General features: G+C 37.3%; 1 protein-coding gene across 1 annotated transcript in view; it reads right to left on the bottom strand.

Moving 5' to 3' along the window:
* Positions 1 to 371: 371 nt before the first annotated feature.
* Positions 372 to 25,067, bottom strand: part of LOC101744579 (dedicator of cytokinesis protein 3) — a 76,798-nt gene continuing 52,102 nt past the window's right edge. Inside the window, exons 22-35 of the mRNA XM_004931995.5 lie at positions 23,548 to 23,704; positions 22,870 to 22,983; positions 22,081 to 22,209; positions 18,969 to 19,163; positions 17,873 to 18,014; positions 16,962 to 17,122; positions 16,427 to 16,534; positions 14,683 to 14,996; positions 12,990 to 13,079; positions 11,642 to 11,738; positions 9,647 to 9,819; positions 7,369 to 7,466; positions 6,590 to 6,733; positions 372 to 6,107 (exon numbers count right to left, since the gene is read on the bottom strand). Coding sequence (XP_004932052.2) covers positions 5,938 to 6,107; positions 6,590 to 6,733; positions 7,369 to 7,466; positions 9,647 to 9,819; positions 11,642 to 11,738; positions 12,990 to 13,079; positions 14,683 to 14,996; positions 16,427 to 16,534; positions 16,962 to 17,122; positions 17,873 to 18,014; positions 18,969 to 19,163; positions 22,081 to 22,209; positions 22,870 to 22,983; positions 23,548 to 23,704 — 2,092 coding nt within the window. The 3' untranslated portion in view covers positions 372 to 5,937. The remainder of the gene's footprint in view (positions 6,108 to 6,589; positions 6,734 to 7,368; positions 7,467 to 9,646; positions 9,820 to 11,641; positions 11,739 to 12,989; positions 13,080 to 14,682; positions 14,997 to 16,426; positions 16,535 to 16,961; positions 17,123 to 17,872; positions 18,015 to 18,968; positions 19,164 to 22,080; positions 22,210 to 22,869; positions 22,984 to 23,547; positions 23,705 to 25,067) is intronic.

The following is a 25,067-nucleotide window of genomic DNA, read 5'->3' as shown; positions in this document are numbered from 1 at the left end:
AACCTTTGCACTAGACGCCTTCAGCTCTAGGAGCAGGCTTAGGGACCTCGGTAACCGTACTCGTCGAACTCGACAAAGAGTTCGCCGTGCAACCTAACCCATGAATCAGCTCGCTGAGTTTCTCGCCGGATCTTCTCAGCGGGTCGCGATTCCGATCCGGTAGTAGATTCATTCGCGAAGCAGCTACTCTTGAGTTGTTAGGTCTCCTTCGGAGGCGCTCGGGGCAGCTGTTAGCAAATCCCACCCCTCCTGGCTGAGCCTTTGCTCGCCCACCTGTCCTGGTGAAACTGGAAAGGCCTCCGGGCCACCAGTAATCCTTCAATCATAAAAAAAAAAAAAAAAAAAAAAGATACAAAATAAAACAAATTCAATATATTGACAGCTAAATTTATTTCGCTCCGTAATACATAAAATTTTAAAAATGGCTACAAATCACTAGTCTCCTTAATAACAAGAGCCTACGTTTTGTACTGAATAATATCATTTTGCGACCAATTTGCTCTCTCGCATACGTACATACATGCATCAGACGTAACGCGAACTGTTATTTTGACAAAAAAATAATTTATTGCAATTTAAAAAAAGAGCATGTCTAATATTTCACAAAATTATCATATCAAATCGGTACATATTGGTGATAATTTTATTTTTTATTTACTTTAATTATCATTAAAAATTTATTTTCTCAATCAAAAATATACAAATTTCATGAAAATATAATATTGTAATTTTATATAACATAACATCGAATTAAAATTTTGGTCATTTTTTTGTTCTTTTACAACATTCAATAGGACAGAAAGATATCGATCGATTAGTTTATCAAAAATGGCCTACCTTTTTGGTACGATTTATAAAACTAATATTATGAATATAATTATTACACATAAATTTTTTTCCACGTACAAATGTGATATACATATATTGCAAAAAAAAACTTACAAACGCTCAGTCCAATACAATTCAATCTTAGGTAACTTAATATAGTTGCATTTCACAAATTGTGTTAACAATAATACGAATTTATTCTTTATATTTTATCATGTAAATTACTTGTTTGATATAAATAAGATTTATCGTTGAAAAAGAAAACAGTGGCTTTTAAGATTGAAATTACGGTAAATGTTTGAGAAATAAAAGTATTTCTAGAAAAAAAATTAAAATAACAGTAGGTACATAAAACTTTTATTATATGTTGAATGACCTGTCAATATTCTAAATGTACAAACAAAAATGGCATGCTAATGGCTTATTAATACCTGTCGAGGTGTAAATGCGTATTTAAAAAATCACCTATTATAAGTTTGCTGTAAAATATGCGAGAAAGTATTGCATTGTTAAATGTAAAATAAAACTATAAAAAAACTCAATACTCGTTTCAAAGTTAATATAAAAAAAAATTATCACTTATCTTATAAAAGAAAAGAAAAATATAAAAATATATCATAATATAATGTTTAAAATAAAATATCACTTATTTGTATGTTACGCATAATTCATACAGTAAATTCAAAATCAAAATATCACTGAAGAATGTAAAAAAGATGGTCGTTGCTATGTCGACTTTTTTAGTTCATGAACATTTAAAATATGTATATTAAAAAATTTTTTTGCAAGCAACATTTATTGACTACATTATTGTTTGTGACAATAATCATATATGTAAATGAAATAATGTACATACTATATCGCATTGTTCGGAAATGAATAGAATACAGTCAAATTGAAAAAACTCGTACAAGCAGTTTTATTATAGCAGCTACGATAATCTGCATAATACCAACAATTGACAATTCCTTATGTTAATAATGAAGACATATCGACAATATTATTTCATAATATACATAAAAAATATTTTTAGTGGACATTTTAGACAAATATTTGATTTTAATTAAAAAATAGCTACTTCAAATTTGACATAAATAAAAATATACATAATATTTATGTAAATGATTTCTGTAATAGAAAATAGCACGCGCATGTTAGTCTGGGTGACTGACTTCGAGGAATTGCGAGTGTCTAAAGCAATTAATATAGACGGTGAAAGGCTATTTAGTTAAACGGAGATGTTTACAACTTTACATGAGAGCCATTTAAATTTTCAAAATTGGAAAAAATATCAATACAAAAAAAAAGTTTCTTCGACTATTTGAGTGGGGTATACTTAATTGAAGTTCAATTAAAAATATCGAATTGTTGATACTAATACCAAGTAAAACGGACCTTTAATTATCAAGATAAATGTCGTGTACTAAGCGAAATGTCGCTTAAACCAAATTGCCTTTCATTCCTATACGATATACGTTTTTTTTATTGCCCTTGTAGGCAGACGAGCATACGGCCCACCTGATGGTGAGTGGTTACCGTCGCCCATGGACTTCAGCAATGCCAGGGGCAGAGCCAAACCGCTGCCTACCGAAAGTAATATTACGTAATGCAATTTGGTCGTATAATTAATAAAGTTGGACTTATTTTTCATATTAGAATATATATTATCATACACTAAATAATTGTACGTAGCAATGCGAGCGTACGTAAACTCCTTTGTTAGAATTTTTCAATCCAGAATGAAGTAAATAAATTACGAAATTATTCGTTGGAAGTTAGGTCTTATTGTACTAAAACTTATAAACTAGATTTCGGTGTGAAAAGCTATAATATAATAAAACAAAATATCACTTGATTATAGAAAAGGCTCTTGTAAAGAACACGGTATATAGTATAAAGATCTTAACTTTGTACCAAAATGTATAGCTGATTTAATAATATGTTCGAAAACATTTAAATACTGATACAGACTATAGCTTAATATATTCTAGCGTACTCTCTTTTTTGTCGCTAATTTAAATTTACTAAAATACTCAAGCGTAGAAAAACGTTGTCATTTTTTTTTTGTAATTATTTATTTACTTTACCTCAAAACAATTCGTTTATTAAGAGATCGAACATTAAAAAAGTTCAAAATTAATCAATATAATAATATTCGCATTGTCATTAGTTTGTCTTTTCAATATAAGTAATAATTAAATAAAATTTAGTTAAATAAAATATAAGACGCCAAAAAAAATTTTTCAAAGATCACATTTTCAATTTATATAGTATTAAAGTTTAAAAACAGTTTAAAAACAATTCGTTTATTAAGAGATCGAACATTAAAAAAGTTCAAAATTAATCAATATAATAATATTCGCATTGTCATTAGTTTGTCTTTTCAATATAAGTAATAATTAAATAAAATTTAGTTAAATAAAATATAAGACGCCAAAAAAAATTTTTCAAAGATCACATTTTCAATTTATATAGTATTAAAGTTAAACCATTTAACTTCATGTTTAAGTTAAATGGTTACACAACGCAAACCTAAATTGCATTATTGCATTTTTAAATTGAGCAATTAACTAATACAATATGTTGAATGGAACGAAATTTTAGTTTATTACTTTTTTGTTACGCCAATTTTTTCAAGAAGTTAATCCAATAATAGACCCAATCGATTGGACACTGGAAGCTGTATACAGAACATCACTAAAACCATCGATCCGACGTGGACACGTTTTTTGTTGACTCAAATTTATTGTAGCTTACTTGTTGTATTTAATTTTAAAAAGATAGAATTCCGATAATTTTTCCTAGGAATAAATTAAGACGCCATTTTTTTTAAATGGCGTATAGCTATTGTATTCGTAAAAAGAAGCACAGATTATAAAATGATAAAAATAAATGATCAGATATATTATTGTACTTTGGTGTATTTTTATTTACATTCAATTAGATATCACCAAGTTATGGCCTCGTCAAATAAATATTGACAAATCTTTAATCTCGCACGCGGTCCGACAAGAAACACATCAAACGACATCGACCCTTAGAAACTAGACGAATAAATCTTGGAAAGCAATTCATTTAGTAGACATTATATCTTCGATCAATAATAGTACTAGATAAAGGATCAGGAACAAAAATAAGACGCTCGAGTGGCCACGTTTGGAGACACGAAAACATCTTCATTTCTTAGAAAAAAGTTTAATAATGTTAACGACTTCAGCTAATTATAAACCTTAATGCTTAAACATAAAGTTTAATTACCATTGCAAAATATATTTATTTAGGTCCTTTCGTCAGGGAAAGAATATTATGGAATAAATTTAAAATGTCACTTGAACATAAAAAGTCATCAGTACAAAAATATTTATTCTAAAATGATACATAAAGACTAATTTATAAGGTTTAAAATATTTGTTTAAAATTTCGTACTTATTGTATTGTGGAACTAGATGTAGTTCTTGGTATTACATTTCAATGCTCAGAACACAGTAAGTATTGAAAGACGTAGAGTTGCAGAATATATTTGTTTTAGGTTTGTTTTGTATGGTCGCAACTATTTTTGACCGATTCAAAAAAGTAGTAGATAATATTTTACATGGCCGCTATTACAACAAATAGGTAATAAATAATAAAATTGAAGTAAAAAAATATGAAAGGAAACAAGAAACATGTTTTCCACGTATTCTTTATACAGAAGTAATTAAAACAATAATGTAGGTTTAATTACCTCTTTTTTACAAATATACTATACAAAATTTATGTATTAAACTAACACACTGTAAAATTTATAATCTAATTATTTACAAATATAATTTAATCTTATATCAAAGAATTTTTCTATAATCAGTTTAATTTAGGCTTATTTTATAGCTGTGTTCGTTTCCCCTAGAAAACAAATCCTTTTCAGCATATACGCTTAAAATATTTATACATACATATAAAGTTTTTATAATACTTTTTTGCATTGATTTGCCACCACCATTGAACAATTCTAGAATTTTTATAAGGGTTCTATATTTCTTATCCTCTTTCTTTCGCGACAATATATATCCATTGTGCACAGCGAAAAGGGGCTACTAGGAAATCTACAAACAAAAATAACATTATAAAATAACAAAACTACTCTATGCATTCCCTGTTCAAGAATAGGTGATGTTTGTTACAATAGTTGGTGCCTTGTTGCAAGCATTGGCCAAACAATGACAATATTCGTAAATTGAATTTTATTTACTATATAATTCTTTTTATTATTTTATGAAATTCGTTTTATAATATAAACTTACCAAAAAAAGATATTCCTTCCAAAACCTTGGTGTTACGGTAGTTTTTTACTCAGTTTTTGAACGCGCAGTGCAGCGTTTTGACGTCTTAATGTTGGCTATGATTGGACCATACTAATTTGAAATAAGACCACAAATTTATTTGTGGTCTTATTTTTCGGGCCGTTTTTGAAGCGCTAATCGCGAATCTAGTAGCATTATTGATCGAAGCATTATATTTAAAAAATATAAAATGTACCTATATATAGATTTAAAAAAAAAAGTATACAAAAATTCATTTTCTTCATAAAAATCGCATCTAATTTTAGCGATGTCTATTGCTTAGATTAACTGCTAAATGATTTGTAGATATAAAAATTCATCCTGTAATGTAACAACTGCCTATTGGAAGAACTTGGTAAATTGTAGTTAAAAACATTGCTAAAAATTTACGTCAGGCGATACGTAATTCATAATAATATTTATAACCTACAAAGTAAAATTAATTCTATATTAAACATGGAGCAATATGAACACCGGATATTAGAAATGAGAAGAAAAATTTACTAAACAGAAAACATTTGTAACGACTACGTTGAAATTATTTTCATTAATTATTCTGGCGCAGATTTTTTTCTCTCTGCAGATACCTCAATAGTCATCACTTGATTATTTATTTGAGATCTGCCCGTTCTTCAATCTTAATCTCATTAAAGTCTATTTAAATGAGTTCCTTGCTGGCTGCGAACGAGGTAGAAGATAGAACTGACTCCAAGATCCACCGAATATCGACCTCAACATTGGTACATAGCCTCCTTCTTTGGTAATCTCAACCGAGAGAAATTTTACGATATTAACAATGCGATTCACCGTTTTCGTGATGGCCGGAATCGAAGCTGCTGATATGTCCGAGCCCCTTCGGAGGTATCGGTGGGGGTATCTCGTCATCTCCCACCCGAAGAGGCTCCGACATCATCGAGATGATTTCTTCGTAGCGAAGGGATTCGACTGTTAGGTCGAGATCTATTAATAATACGGGTAACAAATTAATAAGATTTTTGAATAGTAAATTCGACTAATTTTTTTTATTGCTTAGATGGGCAGACGAGTTCATAGCCCACCTGGTCTTAAGTGCTTACTGGAGCCCATAGACATCTACAGCGTAAATGCGCCAACCACCTTGAGATATAAGTTCTAAGATCTCAGTATAGTTACAATGGCTGGCCTACCCTTCAAATCGAAACGTATTACTGCTTCACGGCAGAAATAGGCGGGGTGGTGGTACTTACCCGTGCGGAATCACAAGAGGTCCTACCACCAGTATTTTCAAAAATTAAGCATCTGATGGTTTTTAATTTATTTATTTTTTATTGCCTCTGTACCCCGTAGGCAGACGAGCATACGCCCACCTGATGGTGAGTGATTACCGTCTCCCATGGACTTCAGTAATACCAGGGGCAGAGCCAAGCACTTGCCTACCTACTGTAGAGATAGCGCACGCGTACCTTTATGCATGCGGTGTTCGTCCGCGTTGGTGTAGGCGTGCGCGTCCACACTGACGCCGGAGTCGCGCGCGTCGTCTGCGGGGTCGGAGCGGGCGCGGCGCGGGGGCGCGGGGGGCGCGTCGCACCACGACCGGACACCTCCCCCTACGTACATTTTTAAGTTCATTGACATTACACAACGGATGACGTCGGACTTGGAGTATCTGGTAAGTAAGGCTCTTAAGCAATGTTATTGAGACTGAGTAGAGATTTTAGTAACTATGTAAAATCAGAGAGGGACCTGCCCTTCAACATCGATAAGGATTTGTGATAGTGCTATGTTTTTTTTCCAATCTAAGCTGATAGCCTTGAAATATTTCAGCTTCTCCTTGACGTGTAGGTGAGCTCACGGGGCTCAAACTGGGTGTGTTGCTAACACTGGCCCTAGCAAGAGCAGTGCTTCGCAGAATCTACCACCGGATCGGAAACGCGACCCACTGAGAAGATGCGGCGAGAAACTCAGTGGGCTATGTCTATGGGTTAATTTACTCGTCGAGTCCTTCATCGCAAGCGACGGGTTCGGCGAGGACGGTGACCGGTGCTTGAGATCCCTCAAAGCACCGCTAATGGATCGGGAGGATCCGTAATGATGTGTTTAGGGCAGGAAGCACTTAAGATTGGAGTTGATTATTGAGAGTAATCAAATGCAAAAAAAAAAACGAAAAGGGTATTATGGAAGATTTCAATGATACCACGCAATGGACATGAAACTATAGTCAATTCTGTCGTTTGTTGTTTACCGGACACGCGAGGGGGCAGCGGCGGGGCATCGGTCGGTTCGCTCCACGACGTTCTACTGTGACGACGGGTTTCGACGAAATCAATATCGATCGAGTCGCTGAAACAAAACCAATGAAATAAGTACTCGAATTATTGACATATTTCTTCTCAATCGTGTCACTCTTGACAGAGTGGTCGTGATCGTCATGTAGTGTTGGAAGGGACAGACTTGATGTGTCTCACGATGTCCCGCCATCTCTCCCTGCTCGAGGCCATTCTAATGCACTCATTTAGGGGACCCCCCACGTCAGCTTTAAATTGGACGGTCCAGCGCATTTGTGACCTCCCGCGCGGTCTTGTACCATCAAACTCGTTGCAAAACGTGTCCGAAGAAATTCACCATTCGAGACTGTACAAATATTTAGATGAAGGCAAATCTTTGAAAAAAAAATACTATAAAAATTATAAAAATATCGATAAGCCTTTTTTTATACTAGATAAATATTACAAAAGGCAGATATGTATGCGAGCTGTTGTAGACAATATTTCTCTAAATAATTGACCTATGAATCTTAAGAAAAAAACTAAAAACAGATTCGTTTTGAAGTCATTTTTACAAAAAGTAGTACCAATCTGATGGATTTGGGATCAAGATTTTAGGACGCTAGAAATGATGCGGTTATTCAATCGCCGCAGACAGCTACAAATTATTCTTAACAATAATGTATTTAGAACAAGTTCACGATCGACTATCATGATGAAGGAACATCGTCTCTTAACAAAATAAAATAAAACCCTACCTAATCGTTGATAGCCTAAGAGGCACTTAATTTGCATTAAATGTACTTACTGTATGTATGTTCTAGAATTTATTATTTCGTTGTGAAGTCCACGACTCGGTGGGCTGTCAGCACGCATATACATATGTATGTACTAATTTCCCCCTCTATATGTCAAGTTATGCTCTACTTTGAAGGGTTCTAATTTCAGTATTTACATAACTAGTCAGGTCATAAGTATTGTCACACAGTAAAAACTTTTCTTTTAGAATGCTGGCCACAAAAAGTTTATTGAATTCGAATTTCGAATTGTTCATGAAAATAAAAATGTATACTTTTAGAATTTTACTCATTTTTAAATATGGAGAGGACGCTTAAAGAAGACCGTGTTGCAGTTATTGCGTTGCATCGTTGCGGTTACGCGCCAATTCAAATTTTTAACATACTGAAAAATTTGAATATAACCAGAAATTCATTTATCGTACCATCAAACGATACAATGAAGACTCTAGTCAAGAACAGACAGGTCAAGAAGTGGTCGCCCTCGGTCTGTTAGGACTCCAGCAGTGATAAAAGCTGTGAAGGCGCGAATTCAAAGAAATCCCAAACGTAAGCAGAAACTGTTGGCCCTTCAGATGGGGTTAAGCAGAACCACGGTGAAAAGGGTGTTAAATGAAGACTTAGGGCTTCGGGCATATCGAAGAAAAACAGGACATCGTTTGAATGCTCGTCTAATGGACCTGAGACTGAAGAGATGCCGCGCTTTGTTGAAGCGGTACGCGGGAAAAAAATATCGGTAGAAGAGAGCTACAACAAACAAAATGATAAGGTGTACGCACACAGTAGTGAAGAAGCCAGCAACCGTATTCCGCGTGTCCAACGAGGTCATTGTCCATCCTCGCTCATGGTATGGTGGGAGTTTCTTATTGGGGCTTAACAGAGGTACATTTTTGTGAGAAAGGTGTAAAAACGAATGCAGTTGTGTATCAAAATACAGTCCTGACGAACCTTGTGGAACCTGTTTCTCATACCATGTTCAATAACAGGCACTGGGTATTCCAACATGATTCGGCGCCAGCTCATAGAGCGAAGAGCACACAAGACTGGCTGGCGGCGCGTGAAATCGACTTCATCCGGCAGGAAGACTCGCCCTCCTCCAGTCCAAATTTGAATCCGTTAGATTACAAGATATGGCAACACTTGGAGGAAAAGGCGTGCTCAAAGCCTCATTTCAATTTGGAGTCACTCAAGACATCCTTGTTTAAGGCAGCCGCCGATATTGACATGGACCTCGTTCGTGCTGCGATAGACGACTGGCCGCGCAGATTGAAGGCCTGTATTCAAAATCACGGAAGTCATTTTGAATAAACTTTAGTGTCATAAGAATCTACGTTTTGTTAAGTTCATTTTGGTATATGAATGGTTACATAATGAATAAACTTGTTTCAATTATTTTACATTAAACATGTGACAGAATTTATGACCTGACTAGGTATGTAAATTAAGAAAGTTAACTTACCGATATTTATCCGTGGACGGGCGCGTAGGGCTCCGCGGATCCCCGGACTTGGGCCTGGTAGGTAAGGGCGGCGCCGACTTCACCATCGAACCGTCGTCGTTGCAGTCGCGATTGTCGCACACGGGTAAACTGGCCGACATCGTGGTCTGCTCTAGTGGGTCTTCAACTGACAACTGTAGAACACAACGAGTGTGTTGAGACCATAACTGTTTATTTTTTGATTTTTTTCTTATTGCTTATATGGGTGGACGAGCTCACAGCCCACCTGGTGTTAAGTGGTTACTGGAGCCCACAGACATCTACATCGTAAATGCGCCACCAACCTTGAATTAGGTTGAAAAGTTCGTGTATCATCTTATATTATTATCTAAAACTAGCGTTACACAGTTTTTTTTCGCGCAGGGCGCCGAACATCATACTAACTTTCCACGCCTAAGGGGCAAGCGAGGTATAATAGCCGGCAAACTTCTTGAGCATTTGTTGACGTAGTGGGGGTAAGTTTGCGCATGGTACACTCACGTGCAAAAACATTATTTACTCTGCGTCATAATGCAATTAAATTATTAAAATCAACATATGTATTTATTTATATATTTATTAGAACATCAACAAAAAATATAGGTTAATAATTGTAATAATTTAATCTTGGGGTAAAATAGATATTCCTTCTATTAAGTCAAAACTAGAGCTGTTGCCAGGTCTTCGTTCACTTGAAGCGAAGCTGGTATTTGTATTTTTTTTTTTCGTTATCATAATCTTGACCATTATCATCATCACTGTTTTCATCACCCGAGTCGCCATCATCGTGATAAGTCGACATAAGGCTCATCGGTGTAGTTTACGACTCGGTCGGTTCGATCTTCTTTTTTGTCTATAATTAATTATTTTTTGAAGATATTCGATTCGTAGTAATCGAATGTTACTTTTTTCAATTACCAGCTTCCGATTATTTTCTGTTTTTTTTTTTCCATCTGAAGCCTAGCTCTTTCATAATTCGTCGTAAACTTCATTCCGAGCCATTAAAATGTATATCTTCTTTAAAATTTTCGAAGCCTTTCTACGGTACGGAGTTTCGCTGCTTGTTATGTAGTTATTATGATTACATCTTTTTATTACAGATTGAACGAAACTATCCATTCCGGTAACTTTCTTCTTCGCTGATCTTTTCTTACCCGGAGTCCCAAGCACGATGAGCAAGCCAGAGCCTTTAGCTTCGTTAATAATGCACCTAACAGTACTCACTGATGTTTTTGTTGCTTCCGAAGTCTGTTTTACTTTTTCCATAATATCATTCTTCCCCTGTTTTATAATGAAGCAATATACGTCGTACACAATTTTTCTACCCTTTCTTTTGAATACTACACCAGTTTGTCGCGGCATAGTGTATTTTTTATAAAAAATCAACAAACACTCAACAAATAGCAATGGCAACAAAGTCAACAAGCAATTATAACAAAATATAACTTAACGATTAATAACGATAGACTTTTCACTGTACGCAAGCGTACTTTTGGGAGCAAGCGGAACGAAGGCGCGGTGCGGGACGCAAGGTTCGACTGATCTACCAATAACGCGCTCGATATGATTTCCCCTGCCGTCGCGCCTCACCCTCACCACCAAAGTGATCTAAAATTCGGTTCTGCGCAGTCAAGGTCATTTGCTCACGATGTTTGCCGGTTACTATATGTGGGGTTTGATAGTCTGCAGATGCTGCGAGAAGACTGCAGGTCGCAGGATGTTTTAGGGCCGTACCCACCAAACAACTCCCCTTGCAATCTCTCACCCGACGTCCGAAATCCGCCCGAGCTTAGAACCCGGTCAGAGTAGGGGGCTTCCCGCGGTTAACACTACAACCAGATTCACGGCGCCACCCCTAGGACCCCCGACCGAGAGGTCGTCGAGGCGAAGGTCGGCAACTCTATGTGGGCGGTTTCGGTACGGCAGCACGCCAGGCGTCCCCAGGCGTTCAGTGTTACACAACCCTAAAACGCTTACCGGTTTATCATAGAAATGTCCCTCTTCGTAGTAATTTTCGGTCTGTTGAATACTTTGAGATCTCTTATCAAGGGCAGGCACCGGAGGTAGCGGCGTACTGAAAACAATATCAATGATTAATCAATTCACTTAGTTTTTTTTTTGTCAGGGGGAAATTGCCGGACTTCCGGACACTGGGGATAGTGGGCGGGGTATGTCGGAGTCGAACCGACTAAAATCTCCTGTCGCTCAACAATTCACGTCCGAACCTCGCATGACTCATGAAAAAGCAAAAGGGGAAAGTGAAGCGTTTAGTGCAGAGCACAACTCTCCCATCACCCGGGACCTCGGGACGCCGGACCAGCGGAATTCACTTGTGAAATTTTGAATGTGAAATTTTCTAATGTAAAATAAAAAATTAATTCTACTATAAATTATCTTCTTTGTCATAAATTATCTTCTTTGTCACAAAGAAGACTTCTCCTCTATCAGCCGACATCTTAACACTCACTCTTCTTTCTCTCATATCGTCATTCACACACTCTATCCATGTCTTCTTTGGTCCACCTCTTCCACTACTATTTCCTTTTACCTTTACCTATTTCCTTGCACTACTATTTCCATACATCTCCTAGTCACATAAGAATGGAAAATCGGCAGGTCTCTGCAACAGCATGCGATTGTAGACTGCCTCTTATGCCCAAGGGGACAATTTACAAAACGATCAAGAGACCTGTCGTACTGTATGGATCTGGATTCAGGGCGACGAAAGTAAAGCATGAAAGAGGAGTGAATGCGGCAGAGATGCGAATGTTGAGATGGATGTGTGAACTGACAAGAATGGACAAGATAAAGAATGAGTATATCAGAGAAAGTGTGAAGTGATTGAGAAATTAAAGAGCGAACGATTAGCGTGGTATGGACATGTGATGCATGTTTTTTTTTTATTGCTTAGATGGGTGGACGAGCTCACAGCCCACCTGGTGTTAAGTGGTTACTGGAGCCCATAGACACCCACAACGTAAATGCGCCACCCACCTTGAGATATAAGTTCTTAGGTCTCACGTATAGTTACAACGGCTGCCCCACCCTTCAAACCGGAACGCATTACTGCTTCACGGTAGAAATAGGCGGGGCGGTGGTACCTACCCGTGCGGACTCACAAGACGTCCTGCCACCAGTAATCTTCATTCATCAACCTTTCAAAATACCTCTTCCATCTACATCTTATTTCGTCATAATTTCATTATAATCATGATCATTATTATTATGGCTAAAAAAATTAAATCTATGCGGTTGTGTCAATCACATAATTGTAGGATCAAATATAAATCTATGACTGTTATATATGTATGTATATTGCACTCACTTGACAATGCTCTCGGACAGCTGGCGCCGAGCTCGGGCCAGGCCGGGACCCAAATTCTGACGTAGTTGGTTGAACCTCTCCACAAGACGTCTGAAAATGTATATCAAATTGAAATGTATGCTTCGAGAATATTTCGATGCCTCCAATGAACGCTAACTCCAAATTCGTAGCGTATAAACGAAAAAAAGTTGATAAAATCTTTATTATTCCGGATATATTTATGTTTTTTTTTTGTGTAACTATCTGATTTACTCTTGCTTCGAACCCCATCAATAATGATTTGTAATACTTTTAAAATAGTGAAGCAATTTGCGTGAAAAACGAAAATTGCAAAATTTTAATTTAGAGGTGTTCATTGGAGGCTCCGATTTTATTGTTTATAAAATAACTAGCGACCCGCCCTCGCTTCGCTTCGGAAACTGTAATTTATTATTGATTTCTCCACTATTTAATGAATGTTATTATACATATAAACCTTCCTCTTCAATCGCTCTATCTATTAAAAAAACCGCATCAAAATCCGTTGCGTAGTTTTAAAGATTTAAGCATACATATGGATATAGGGACAGAGACAGCGGTTTTGTTTTATACTATGTACTGATATTAAATGTAATTACTTTGCGGTTAAAATAAATAATACGAAAATATATGCGCGGCCTACCGCTGCCCGTAAACCAGTCTTTTTTTTTCACAAAACAAGCACTCGATTGAAACGATTATTTTTTAGGCATAAGTAAATTTTAAAATGTTTTTACGGAATACAGAGTGCTCACCGCGGTGACAACAGTGTTCACATCCTCATTATAAATTCTATATCAAAAGTTGCTTTTCTCGAATTTACTAAATACCCCTCTTCAGCCCCCACTAAAAAACTTCAATGTCCGAAACTTTCAAACCGATTATTACAGCATTACATACGGAGCAACACACGAAGTACAATACAGAAACATAATTATTTATATTTTAAAACGCTCTTGTTAGTTTGATTTATGTCTATGTAACGAAATTTTTGGACACGATTTTCACCATCGGCCCGATGCATATGAGACACCTATTAAGGTTAGACAACAATAAATCGACATTAGGCGGTAGATTCTGCCAAGCACGGCTCTTGCTAGGGTTCGTGTTAGCAACATCGTCAGGTTTGAGCCCCGTGAGCTCACCTACTAGTTAAGGTTACGCTGAAATAGCCTCTCAAGGCTCTCAGCAAGGTAGGAAAAAAATATGTGTGTGTCTTGTGCAAGTCACTGCAAGTCACTCACGGTAGAAGTGAACCTTATAAAATATAAGAATAATCGCAAGGGTCAACAACGAACCACTCCGCAGTGCAATGGAGCAGCCGCACCCTGGGGGAAGCGCCTGCATAATCACGAAATCTCTACGCCACGTAAGTACGATTTATCAAGAGGAATACGGGAACGTCTATCAACTGTGTAACATCTCGTCATCGCGATTTAGGAATTGTTGAATTTACGTGCAGCGACATCAGTTGATAACAAACTAAATAGAAATAATTGTAAATCATCTTTTATAGTATTAGGTAGCGCTCTCTGTGAATTGATATTTTAACTTCACGTTTCATTTTTTCGTTTCATCGAGTTTGAAATCACATCACAAAGACTCTAATAAAGTTTCACTTCAAAAAAAGGAGAAAAGTAAAACATCTCGATGGTTTGAGTAGAGGGCCAGGCACCTGTGCAGCGGCTTGACCTCGTCGGGCGCGAGGCGGCCGTGCAGCGCCAGGCCGGCGTCCACCACGGCGAGCTGCGAGCCCACGAGGCGGCGCAGCTTGGCGGCGGCGGCGGCCTCGCGGGGCGCGGCGCTGCGGGCGAACTCCGACGTCAGGAACGCCTGCTCGTACTTGCTGATGCCGCCCTGCACGTTCGCGTCTATAGTGCCCTGCAGCCGCATCGAGAACGGGTTGATGTTGCGCATCGGGTCCGCGGTGTACTGGGATATCAGACTGCGCAGCTCGCGCTCGGTCGCTTCCATAGTTTCGCATGCGAACTGAAAATATAGATATTTACTATTAACTGACCCGGCAGACTTTGTAGTGCCTCGATCGATAGATAAAGACCTTAACTTTTGGATAATATAAACACAAAACAAACAAAACAAACAAAAGGAATCCATCCGACGGGGGACACATCGAAGGAAAAACAAAATTGTTATTTTTATTCAATTCCGAGCATTTTCATATTTATCTACCTTTTAAACCTTTTTCTAGACTTCACAAATAATTCAAGACCAAAATTAGCCAAATCGGTCAAGCCGTTCTAGAGTTTTAGCGAGACTAACGAACACCAATTCATTTTTATTTATATAGAAGAAGAAGATAGATGATATTATTCTGATTGACTCGGTGGTGCAGCAGTTAGGGCTCCCCGATTTCGTAACCGTGGTTTGTTTGCTTTTTGTATGGGCGTTAATTATCTATATATGTATGTTGTTAAACATATGTACGTCAGTCTCTGGTACAAATTTTAATAAAACAAGGAATCCTAATTTAGGGACAGATGACCATGCGTTATTTGTTTCCAGTTATTTTTTTATTCATAACTAGCAGCCCGCTCCGGCTCCGCTCGGGTCTTTAACAAAAATTACAACGATATTTAACATCGTTATATTTTTTTAAATAAAAAAATACGTGTGGCACTCGGGAACTGCCGCGGTAAAGCTATTGCAAGCATTTTTGATCAACTTATTTATGCAATTATAATTAGACAATGATAATTTAATATTAAAACCATAATAAAACATGACCACGCTATATTAAACATTAATAAAAGCAAAACCTTAATTGTCCCCTTCACACTCATAAGCTAGACCGCGCGAGAGAGAGATGAGCAGACTTTTCATGACGCGCATGCAGTGTGACGTCACGCCACGCGCTTATTCACAAACACTACACAAATATGAAAATATGTTCTACAAAGTCGCAGTACATTATTTTATTCTATCATGAATAGTTTTCGCAGGGCACGCGATGTATACAATATTTTAGGTGATTTTTTTACACCTTGGGTTACATTATTGGAGTTTTAGGAACGATCCCTAATTTTTTTCAAAAAAGATTATATCTATGTCACTTGGGAATAGTGTAGCTTCCAAACAGTGAAATCATTTTTCAAATCGGTTCAGTAGTTTCGGAGCCTATTCAATACAAATAAACAAACAAATTTTTCCTCTTTATAATATTAGTATAGAAATAAAGATGTGCTCAAATAATAATAAATTTCGAAAAACTTTCAAATTTAATTATTTTTGAGTTACTAATATATTTGAGCATAATTTTTTATATCGCAATACTATATTCAGCTCAAGTGACACAATTTTAATTAAGAGATATTTGTCGAAACGTCTAGTTTATATTAGGTTGATTGTCACCACTTTAAAAATATATGTGTACTTTAACGTATCCAAAAATGGCTACTAACCTCCACTGGTGGTATTTCCTCGACCGACCGTGATACTACTTCCGACCAGCGCAGTATACCCGGCAGGGGACTCTCGGTCACTAACGTTGTTCTTTCGATCCAGAGACTCTGAAGAATTTATAAAATACATTAAAAACAAAAACATAATAATAAAATTGTACGAACATGTATATATGCTACGGTATAAAATGGAAATAATTGAAATGAGATGAGATACATGTAGTAACCATCTATCATCATCCCGCCCATATATACCGCGAATTGGTAATGAATTCCAGTTCGACTTGGGACTCGCGTCTCAAGTTGGATGGCCTCATTAATGTTTTATGGGCTCCGATTGTCACTTAACACCTGCAGGTGTGCCGTGAGCTCTTTTAGTCTTCTAAAAACAAGACTAATGATTGGCTTTTCTTATTGCACTTGTGGGCAGACGAGCGTACGGCCCATCTGAGTGGCTGCCGTCTGCTGGCTGCCCCTGGACGTCAGCAATGCCAGGGGCACAGCCAAGCCGCTGCGTACCGTTAAAACCGGTTACCTTGAACTCGTTGTCCTTGTCAATGGGAGGTTTCTGCAGCGGGCGGTCGCAGAGGAACGTGTCGACGTCGTTGCAGGCGTAGTACCGCTTGACCTGGTCGGGCGCGCCGCTCGGCCAGCTGCGACGCGCCGGCACCGGCTTCACGTTGCAGATCTGAATATCTGCGAATTGAAATTGGAACGTTTCACTGGTGGTAGGACCTCTTGTGAGTCCGCGCGGATAGATACCACCACCCCGCCTATATCTGCCGTAAAGCAGTAATGTGTTTCGGTTTGAAGGGCGAGGCAGTCGTTGTAACTATACTGAGACTTGAAAACTCATATCTTATGCGGACGGAGGAGTATAAAATTTCCCACACTTATAGATAATATAGAGGAGTACAGAATGCTATATGGTTTTAAAATTATGCATTAATAATACATTAAATCAGTAAAAAAAACATTACACACACTACCATGTATTTGACACACACACACATATAGACTCTATGTTTATTGTCAAACTTTTGTTATTGCTCAAAGTCTGTGATCAAATAGAGAATAGGTTAATATTGTTTATCTTTAATATTATTTGCTTATAGTGTAGTCTTGACAAAGTCTGTGATTAAAGAAGTATAATAATAGTATTTGACAATAGAACCTTAATAATGTTCAAACTTATAATTTCAGTTAAATATAGTTGAATTTCGACTACCGGGGGACCACTAGTACTATATTAATAAATTACATGGGTTTCGAATGAGTGATTGTGCAATGTATACATCAAGGTGTTTGGGCAATTAATTTTAATTTGCTTATATGTAATTTGATAACCACGACTGCTCTGCCAGAAGAGTGCTCTGAAGCTCTGAAAAGTGCAAACGACTGAGAATAAGAATATGTAATTAGTGTGTGATGTATATTGAAACTAACATTGTCCGTCGTTGGCTATGACCGACTCGTCCGGCGGCGTGTTCCGCATGAGTATGTGAGCCGACACGTACTCCGCCTGCAGTCGCTGAGTGAACGCGCCGATACGTTCGTACTCGTGACCGCGGTACACAAACTGCTTGTTCTGAAAATAGTAAAATTGAAACTCCTTAATGTTATACATTCCAATTATGAATATTAGTGTTACGCCGGTAAGAGTAACGCCACGTATCGCCATATAGCCGAATCGAATATCAAAGGATCTAGTAACATCTAGAACGCTCGCGAATTACAACGCCATCTATTGTCAGATAGCGGAAACACACATTAAAAATACTCGACTTGTGAGGAATGTTCTCGATAATTCAAGGGATGTTGTATTGACTATAAAAGCGTTGCAGAGATGGCACGAAGTCAATCAGTAATCGAATATCTACTCGAAGCGAAGTAGTGAACTGATCACCCGAAGAATTGAATTGAGAATTTTAATGTGGTTGTTAAGTGTTCTCAGCGATAAATACAGTTGTAATTTACACTTCGGTAGAATTTTTATTAATCCCGAACCCGAGCGCGTAACATTAGTAAAGCAAAAAAGAACTGGAGCCACTTCGTTAATTAACTTTTTATTTATGTTTACGTTTAGGGAAATCGGAATATGGAGCGAAGACAGCCGGAGGACGCTCACGGTGAACGAGGTCACGGCCCACCTAGTGTTAAGTGATTATTGAATCACATTTGTCAAACTGTCCAGCCCTTGAAATTGAAACGCATGAAGCTTGAACACAGGAACAGGCGGGAAGGTGGTAGGACCTCTTGTAAGTTCGCGCGGGTAGGTACCACCACCCTGCCCATTTCTGTCGTGAAGCAGTAATGCGTTTCGGTTTGAAGGGTGGGGCAGCCGTTATAACTATACTTGAGACTTTAGAACTTATATCTCAAGGTGAGTCTATGGGCTCCAGTAACCACTTAACATCAGGAGGGCTGTGAGCTGATCCACCCATCTAAGCATTAAAAAAAAACATGTAGATCATACGAACAATATTCCTTACCAAATTATTCAAAAGCACACTGACTAAACAAACGCTTTAAGACAACTCACCCTGACAAACAACGGGCATCCTTTCCCGTAAAAACCAACCCTGAAGTACTCTGGTTCCGGCCTCAGCTGTTCCATTACCGAGTCTAAGAACGTCGCGTTCATACGTAAGCAGTACGCTAAGCGCGCGTAGTCGCACAGCTTTATTTCGTATAGGGTTGCCAATTCGCGGAGGAGGGGCAATCCTTTTTCCCAGCACTAGAAAATGAATACAGTATATTTATATTTCTCTTATATTTAAATAATATTATTATAGACGTATGATTGAATTAGTGAATTGAAATGACAAACAACCAACTATTAATATATTAAAATTTAATTCTATACATATTATAATATGATTATTTATTATTAAGTATTACGCAAGTGTCGTCTGCGTTATTCAGTGATTACAATAGATTTTATTATATTTTATTATTAAAAATTATTTTTAAGACTTAGTATGCAGAAAATGCATATGAATACATGCATACAATCTTAATATAACTGTGTCACAATTCAGTAAACGGGGTATTTACCACGTTCTTCCTATTCAAGTTTTTTAATTAAGCTGTCTAGTTACAGATACTGTGTCAGTCAAACAAGGTCCGGTGACGGATATCGGAATCCAGGAAGTGGATGACACGATGACACTTTCAAACGGTTTTAATTTATTAAAACACCACGAAACAAATTCAAGTTGTAGTTGGAGATAAAAAAGGCAGATGGTATAGAAGTAGGGTAATGATACAAAAGATTCTCAAGGATCGAAGAATCAGCCAAATACTTGGCTGGTCCCTCAAATAAGATACTGTTTTAACGTAAAACTTTACATTAATTGCCTCCCTTAAAAAAACAGGCTACGTACACATCGTTTTTGTATTATTGACAAGACTTGCGCATTCGTTGTTTACAAAAAAAATTAAAGCCTATAATTAAGAGAGTCAAAGGAAGCAATCAAAACATTACAAACACGTTGGTCGCATGTACCTACATTCACTACATTATTAGGAAAATGATAGTGAGCTAGCCGAAGAAAATTCGGAATACGAGCATATTTTTCTTTTATCTCATGTGGTGCGTCCACGTCCATGGACGTCATTTAAGGATTTATTTTTGGCAACCATTCAGAATAATCTAACTTAGAGTTATAAGAATCTATCTTGATCAAGCAGAAGGAAAAAACTAACAGAGTCAGACAAAGATCCCAAATCAGAAAACATTAATAGGTAAAAACCATATTGTAGTAACATCATATCAAACGTCTCCACATTGGCAAGCCAAAGCACCCGTAAAAAAATTATAAGCTATTTAGAGAAACCTTGTGGGTGTCTATCGAATCTGTAGGGACACAGATTGTTATGTAAACAAAAATTGTGCGTAGTCATAACATGCGGCTGTGCCCGCAAGCTCCGTTGCTTATAACTTTTTAAGTTCAGTCGCGAATAAACGCTCTGATTAACCAGTTGTGTTATTTAATTATCTCACTTCCGATAACGCCCTGAACCATTATTGACCACTGCCAAAATAACTCCTAAAAATCAAAAACAATGCAGTACTTAATCTATATATATATAAATGAATTGCTGTTCGTTAGTCTCGCTAAAACTCGAGAACGGCTGGACCGATTTGGCTAATTTTGGTCTTGAATTATTTGTGGAAGTCCAGAGAAGGTTTAAAAAGTAGATAAATATGAAAATGCTCGGAATTAAATAAAAGTAACAATTTTGTTTTTCCTTTGATGTGTTCCCCGTCGGACGGATACCTTTGTTTGTTTTAAGTTTATTTTATATAAAAATTTTGAATTTTTATTTATCGATTAAGGCACTACGAAGTCTGCCGGGTCAGCTAGTTATACAATAAAATCAAGAATACCAGGAATTTATACACTACTTAACTTTCACTTAATCAGCAATATGACATGACTTCCAGACAGCGTCTCGAGTTTATCACTGAAATAGGCTACGTTGCAAATTCGCTCTCCGGAGTATTAGACGAACGATTCGCAGAATACTACTCTAAGGACATCGAACTTATAAACAAGTATGAGAATCAACTCACGCTTTTAGTGAATAAAAAAACGTCTACTGTCGAAGCACAGTAAAATTAAAAAGAACTGGACGCACTGTAGAAATTCAACATGAAGCAATAAATAAGGATCTTAACGAGTTGGTCAAGGTCACCAAAATTATGCACAAAGAGATACAAAATGTGGAAGCTATTCAAGACTCAAAATTCCAAGTAATGAGGACTCCATTGAGCGGTTGGTGGTAGATAACCTTATTATCCAAACTATTTCCCCAAATTACAAATCCGCCCCGGGCCACGGGGCAACACAAAGCCGTCGTCGTCCAAAAATGTTTTATTGGATTCACCATCCTCGTCGACTACAACGAAGAGTTCGACGAGAGAACTAACCCATAGACACAGCCCACTGAGTTTCTCGCCGGGTCTTCTCAGTGGGTCGCGTCTCCGATCTGGTGGTAGGTGTAGCGAAGCAATGCTCTTTCTGGCCATCTGGGCCAGTGTGAGCAACACTCCCGGTTTTAATTGGCGTTTCGTCACAATTCGATTGTCGCATTTCAGTGTGCGAGTTTAACCCACTGAGTTTCTCGCCGGATCTTCTCAGTGGGTCACGTTTCCGATCCGGTGGTAGATTCTGCGAAGCGAATGAATGCGAAGCACGGCTCTTGCTAGGGTCAGTGTTGGCAACACTCCCGGTTTGCGCCCCGTGAACTCACCTACACGTCAAGGAGAAGCTGAAATAGCCTCTCAAGGCTATCAGCATAGGCAGGAGAAACGAAACTAATATTCCGCTATGATGCTTAACCATTCGAATTTAATTTTTTAGCAGTAACACGTCGATGAGAATGACTTTTCTTTATAAGAGCTAGGGCTAGTTAACAAATTCCCTCAGGTTGAGTCCGTGACCTCACCTATCCATCCGGGCATAGCTGAAATGGTCCCTAGCAAATAGGTAGGCAAAAAATAGCACATTCTCGGCGTTCACCGTATGTGCTCCTTCGTAAAATTCAACTTTTGCTCAGACTTTTTACGACGCCTCCTCCTCCCATTACCATTATTTCCTTAAAGTACTAATATTGAACGCTAAGTCAGTTAACGTTCATGAACTAACCTTCCCACGATCGAAGTACTGCAGCACTTGATTGTACAGAGCTTCCTTCCGCTTCCACTCGGGCGTGTCGGGATGTTCCGAGTCCACTCCGGTCTGGTCGCTGTCCCAACTCAACGTTTCCGCATACAACTACAAGTGGACACCACGAAAACAATTATAAATTACGAATCCGAAACGGGAATAATGTACTGTGCCAATATAACAGAAATACGGATTTAATTTTAATAAGATACCCTTGAAAATTTGGTAATTTCACATTTTATGGAGCGGCAATGTATAACCATACGCATACCATTGCGCGATTTAAAGATGAGGTATTTAACACAATTCGTTATGTCAGAACATCTTCCTTCTCCAAAACTAGTCGTTAAACCTATTGTCAATTTAACATTAATTAATTATAAATACTTGAGGGAATAATGTATTTTACGATAAATTACTACCATAATATTCAACACTAACGCTGTTAACCTAAAATAATTCTACTATTTTTTTTTATTCTAATTTTTCGTAGTACCAGCTCTGATTATTTTTTTTGAGGTGTTGCAATACACCTTTTTGTTTTAATTCGCATAGAAAAAGAGTAAAGAAGTTCACATCTCACCCGGACTTAGATTGTTACCGGAGACTGTAGGGGCCACTAAAACAGGAAGGTAAGGCGATTCAGGTATTGTGATGCGTACCCTTGTACCCTTGAAGGCTCGCAATGCAGCCTACTACCACTAAATATTCTAGTCTACTCTATACATATATGAGCCTAATCAAATAACCCTAAGGGCTGTAACTCACCAATAGTGTACATCCCGCTTCGACAAAATTATCAGAGGCGATGTGTAAGTCGTGCAGCTTGTAAACGTAACGGAGATACATCTCCTTGCGATCGATTTCGTTCTTGTAGAAATTCTAGAACCAAAATAATTAATGATATACGCAAATATTTTGTCAACAATTTAAAAATATTTATTAAAAACTGATTTATGTTGAATTAGCATTTTTTTTATGTCCCGACAGTTTTATGGATCAAATACTTAAATAAATGTGTTACTACTGTTGAAAATAGCGTTGTTCATCGGAGAAAGTAGGATTTTTTGTTATTTTAGTATTAATAAGTTTTTGCGACCAACAATCAACAATGTTGAGGAGACAGTGTTTAAGCTGACGTGTAGGAAGCTTACCATTCGCGACCAATAAGCATACAATTAACAATGTTGAGGAAAACGTGTGTTGGGCTGACGTGTAGAAAGACTTACTGGTGGTAGGACCTCTTGTGAGTGCGCACAGGTAGGTACCACCACCCCGCCTACTTCTGCCGTGAAGCAGTAATGCGTTTCGGTTTGAAGGGTGGGGCAACCGTTGTAACTATACTTGAGACCTTAGAACTTATATATCAAGGCGAGTGGCGCATTTACGTTGTAGATGTCCATGGGCTCCAGTAACCACTTAACACCAGTAAAAAAAAAAGCTTACCAAGAGATTGACGGTGGCGGCCATCCTCTTGTCCCTGTGCTCGGCGCCCTGCATGACGGCCCTGTAGTCCAGCAGCCGCTCCAGCAGGCGGGTCACGCAGCCCACGAACGCGGCGCCCGCCTCCCGCCACCCCTCCGTCGACACCCTCTCCATGAGCCTGAGAGACAGTGTCAACATTATTGACACACACAAGAACTCGCATCTTATATTTAAGCGCTTATTAAGTATTAGTAAAAACAGTCATTATTAATGCCGATTTAATCGTTTCGTTTCAAAGATAATTAATTAGTCACTTAGATTATGCAAATAATATTTTTTAAAGCTGTAATTCTCTATGATAAAATGGTTGAGAAAAAATACATTTCCTACGCCATCTATTGTGCGTTAATGGTACTTTGACAGAAACATTCCATAAAGTGCTAAGAAAACTGAACTACGTTTTATGGCAGAAGGCATGGCTAACAAACGCAAAAATAACAGACTACATCTGAATATTAATTATTATTATTTACATAGGATTACATAGATAAGCCTCTACTAGTAAACATATTGTTGAAAAATACTTACACTGAACTTAAGTGCTCTCTAATTTTGTGTAGCATAAACAGACATATTACAGAATTATATTTACAGTACATTATACACATTACATACAATATTTTTTTAGTTAAATTAATAACTATAAGTAATTATTCCTCCTTAAGTGTTTGATACGAGTCTAATATCAGTAAATTTCGTATACATACTTATAAACATATTACAGCCGGTCTCAATTTGTAAAATTTCACGAATCTTTTAAAACAAAGTGAGATAAATAAGACATTAAGGTTTCTTGAATTTAATCAATGGGGATGAGAATTTTTATTTACTGGTCTAGTTGTTGAACTGTAATTGAACTATTTTGCGTGTTAATTGAATAATTTTGATATTCGTTGCAGATTTATTAGAAGAAAATTTGTCAACGTCCCTACTACAGTTCACAACTGGTCGACTTTTTTTTTTTTAATCTATCAAAAACCGTAAAACATGGCTAAAATTTTGTGTAGACGTTTTAATCGCACAGTGATTTATAACATTATAATAGAATTTTATCTACAGGACAATATCGTTACGATATATCCTCAGCTAAAATATTACTTTAAATAAATAAGTGGCAATCATAATTCAAATTAAAACGACTTATGCAAATTGATATTTCCGACTAACGTCGGTGACTATGAAAACTAAAATATTTGAGGTCGAAAATAATGTTATGATAATAAAACATGAATGCTAAGTTAAGCCGTAAGAGTAGTTTTAATTATTATTGCAGATACGACTTGGGAAAACCGAAAAAAAAAAATTACGTTCGTTTTATTGAATAGACAAAAAATTATCGACATCGACTACGGTCAAACACTAGACAATGACATATCGATATTTTTTTTATTGCTTAGATGGGTGGACGAGCTCATAGCCCACCTGGTGTTAAGTGGTTACTGGAGCCCATAGACATCTACAACGTAAATGCGCCACCCACC

This window comes from Bombyx mori, chromosome 22, assembly GCF_030269925.1.
Source record: "Bombyx mori chromosome 22, ASM3026992v2".
Taxonomy (NCBI): Eukaryota; Metazoa; Arthropoda; class Insecta; order Lepidoptera; family Bombycidae; genus Bombyx; species Bombyx mori.
The sequence above is the reverse complement of the archived record's forward strand: the minus strand, read 5'-3'. Positions and strand labels throughout refer to the sequence as shown.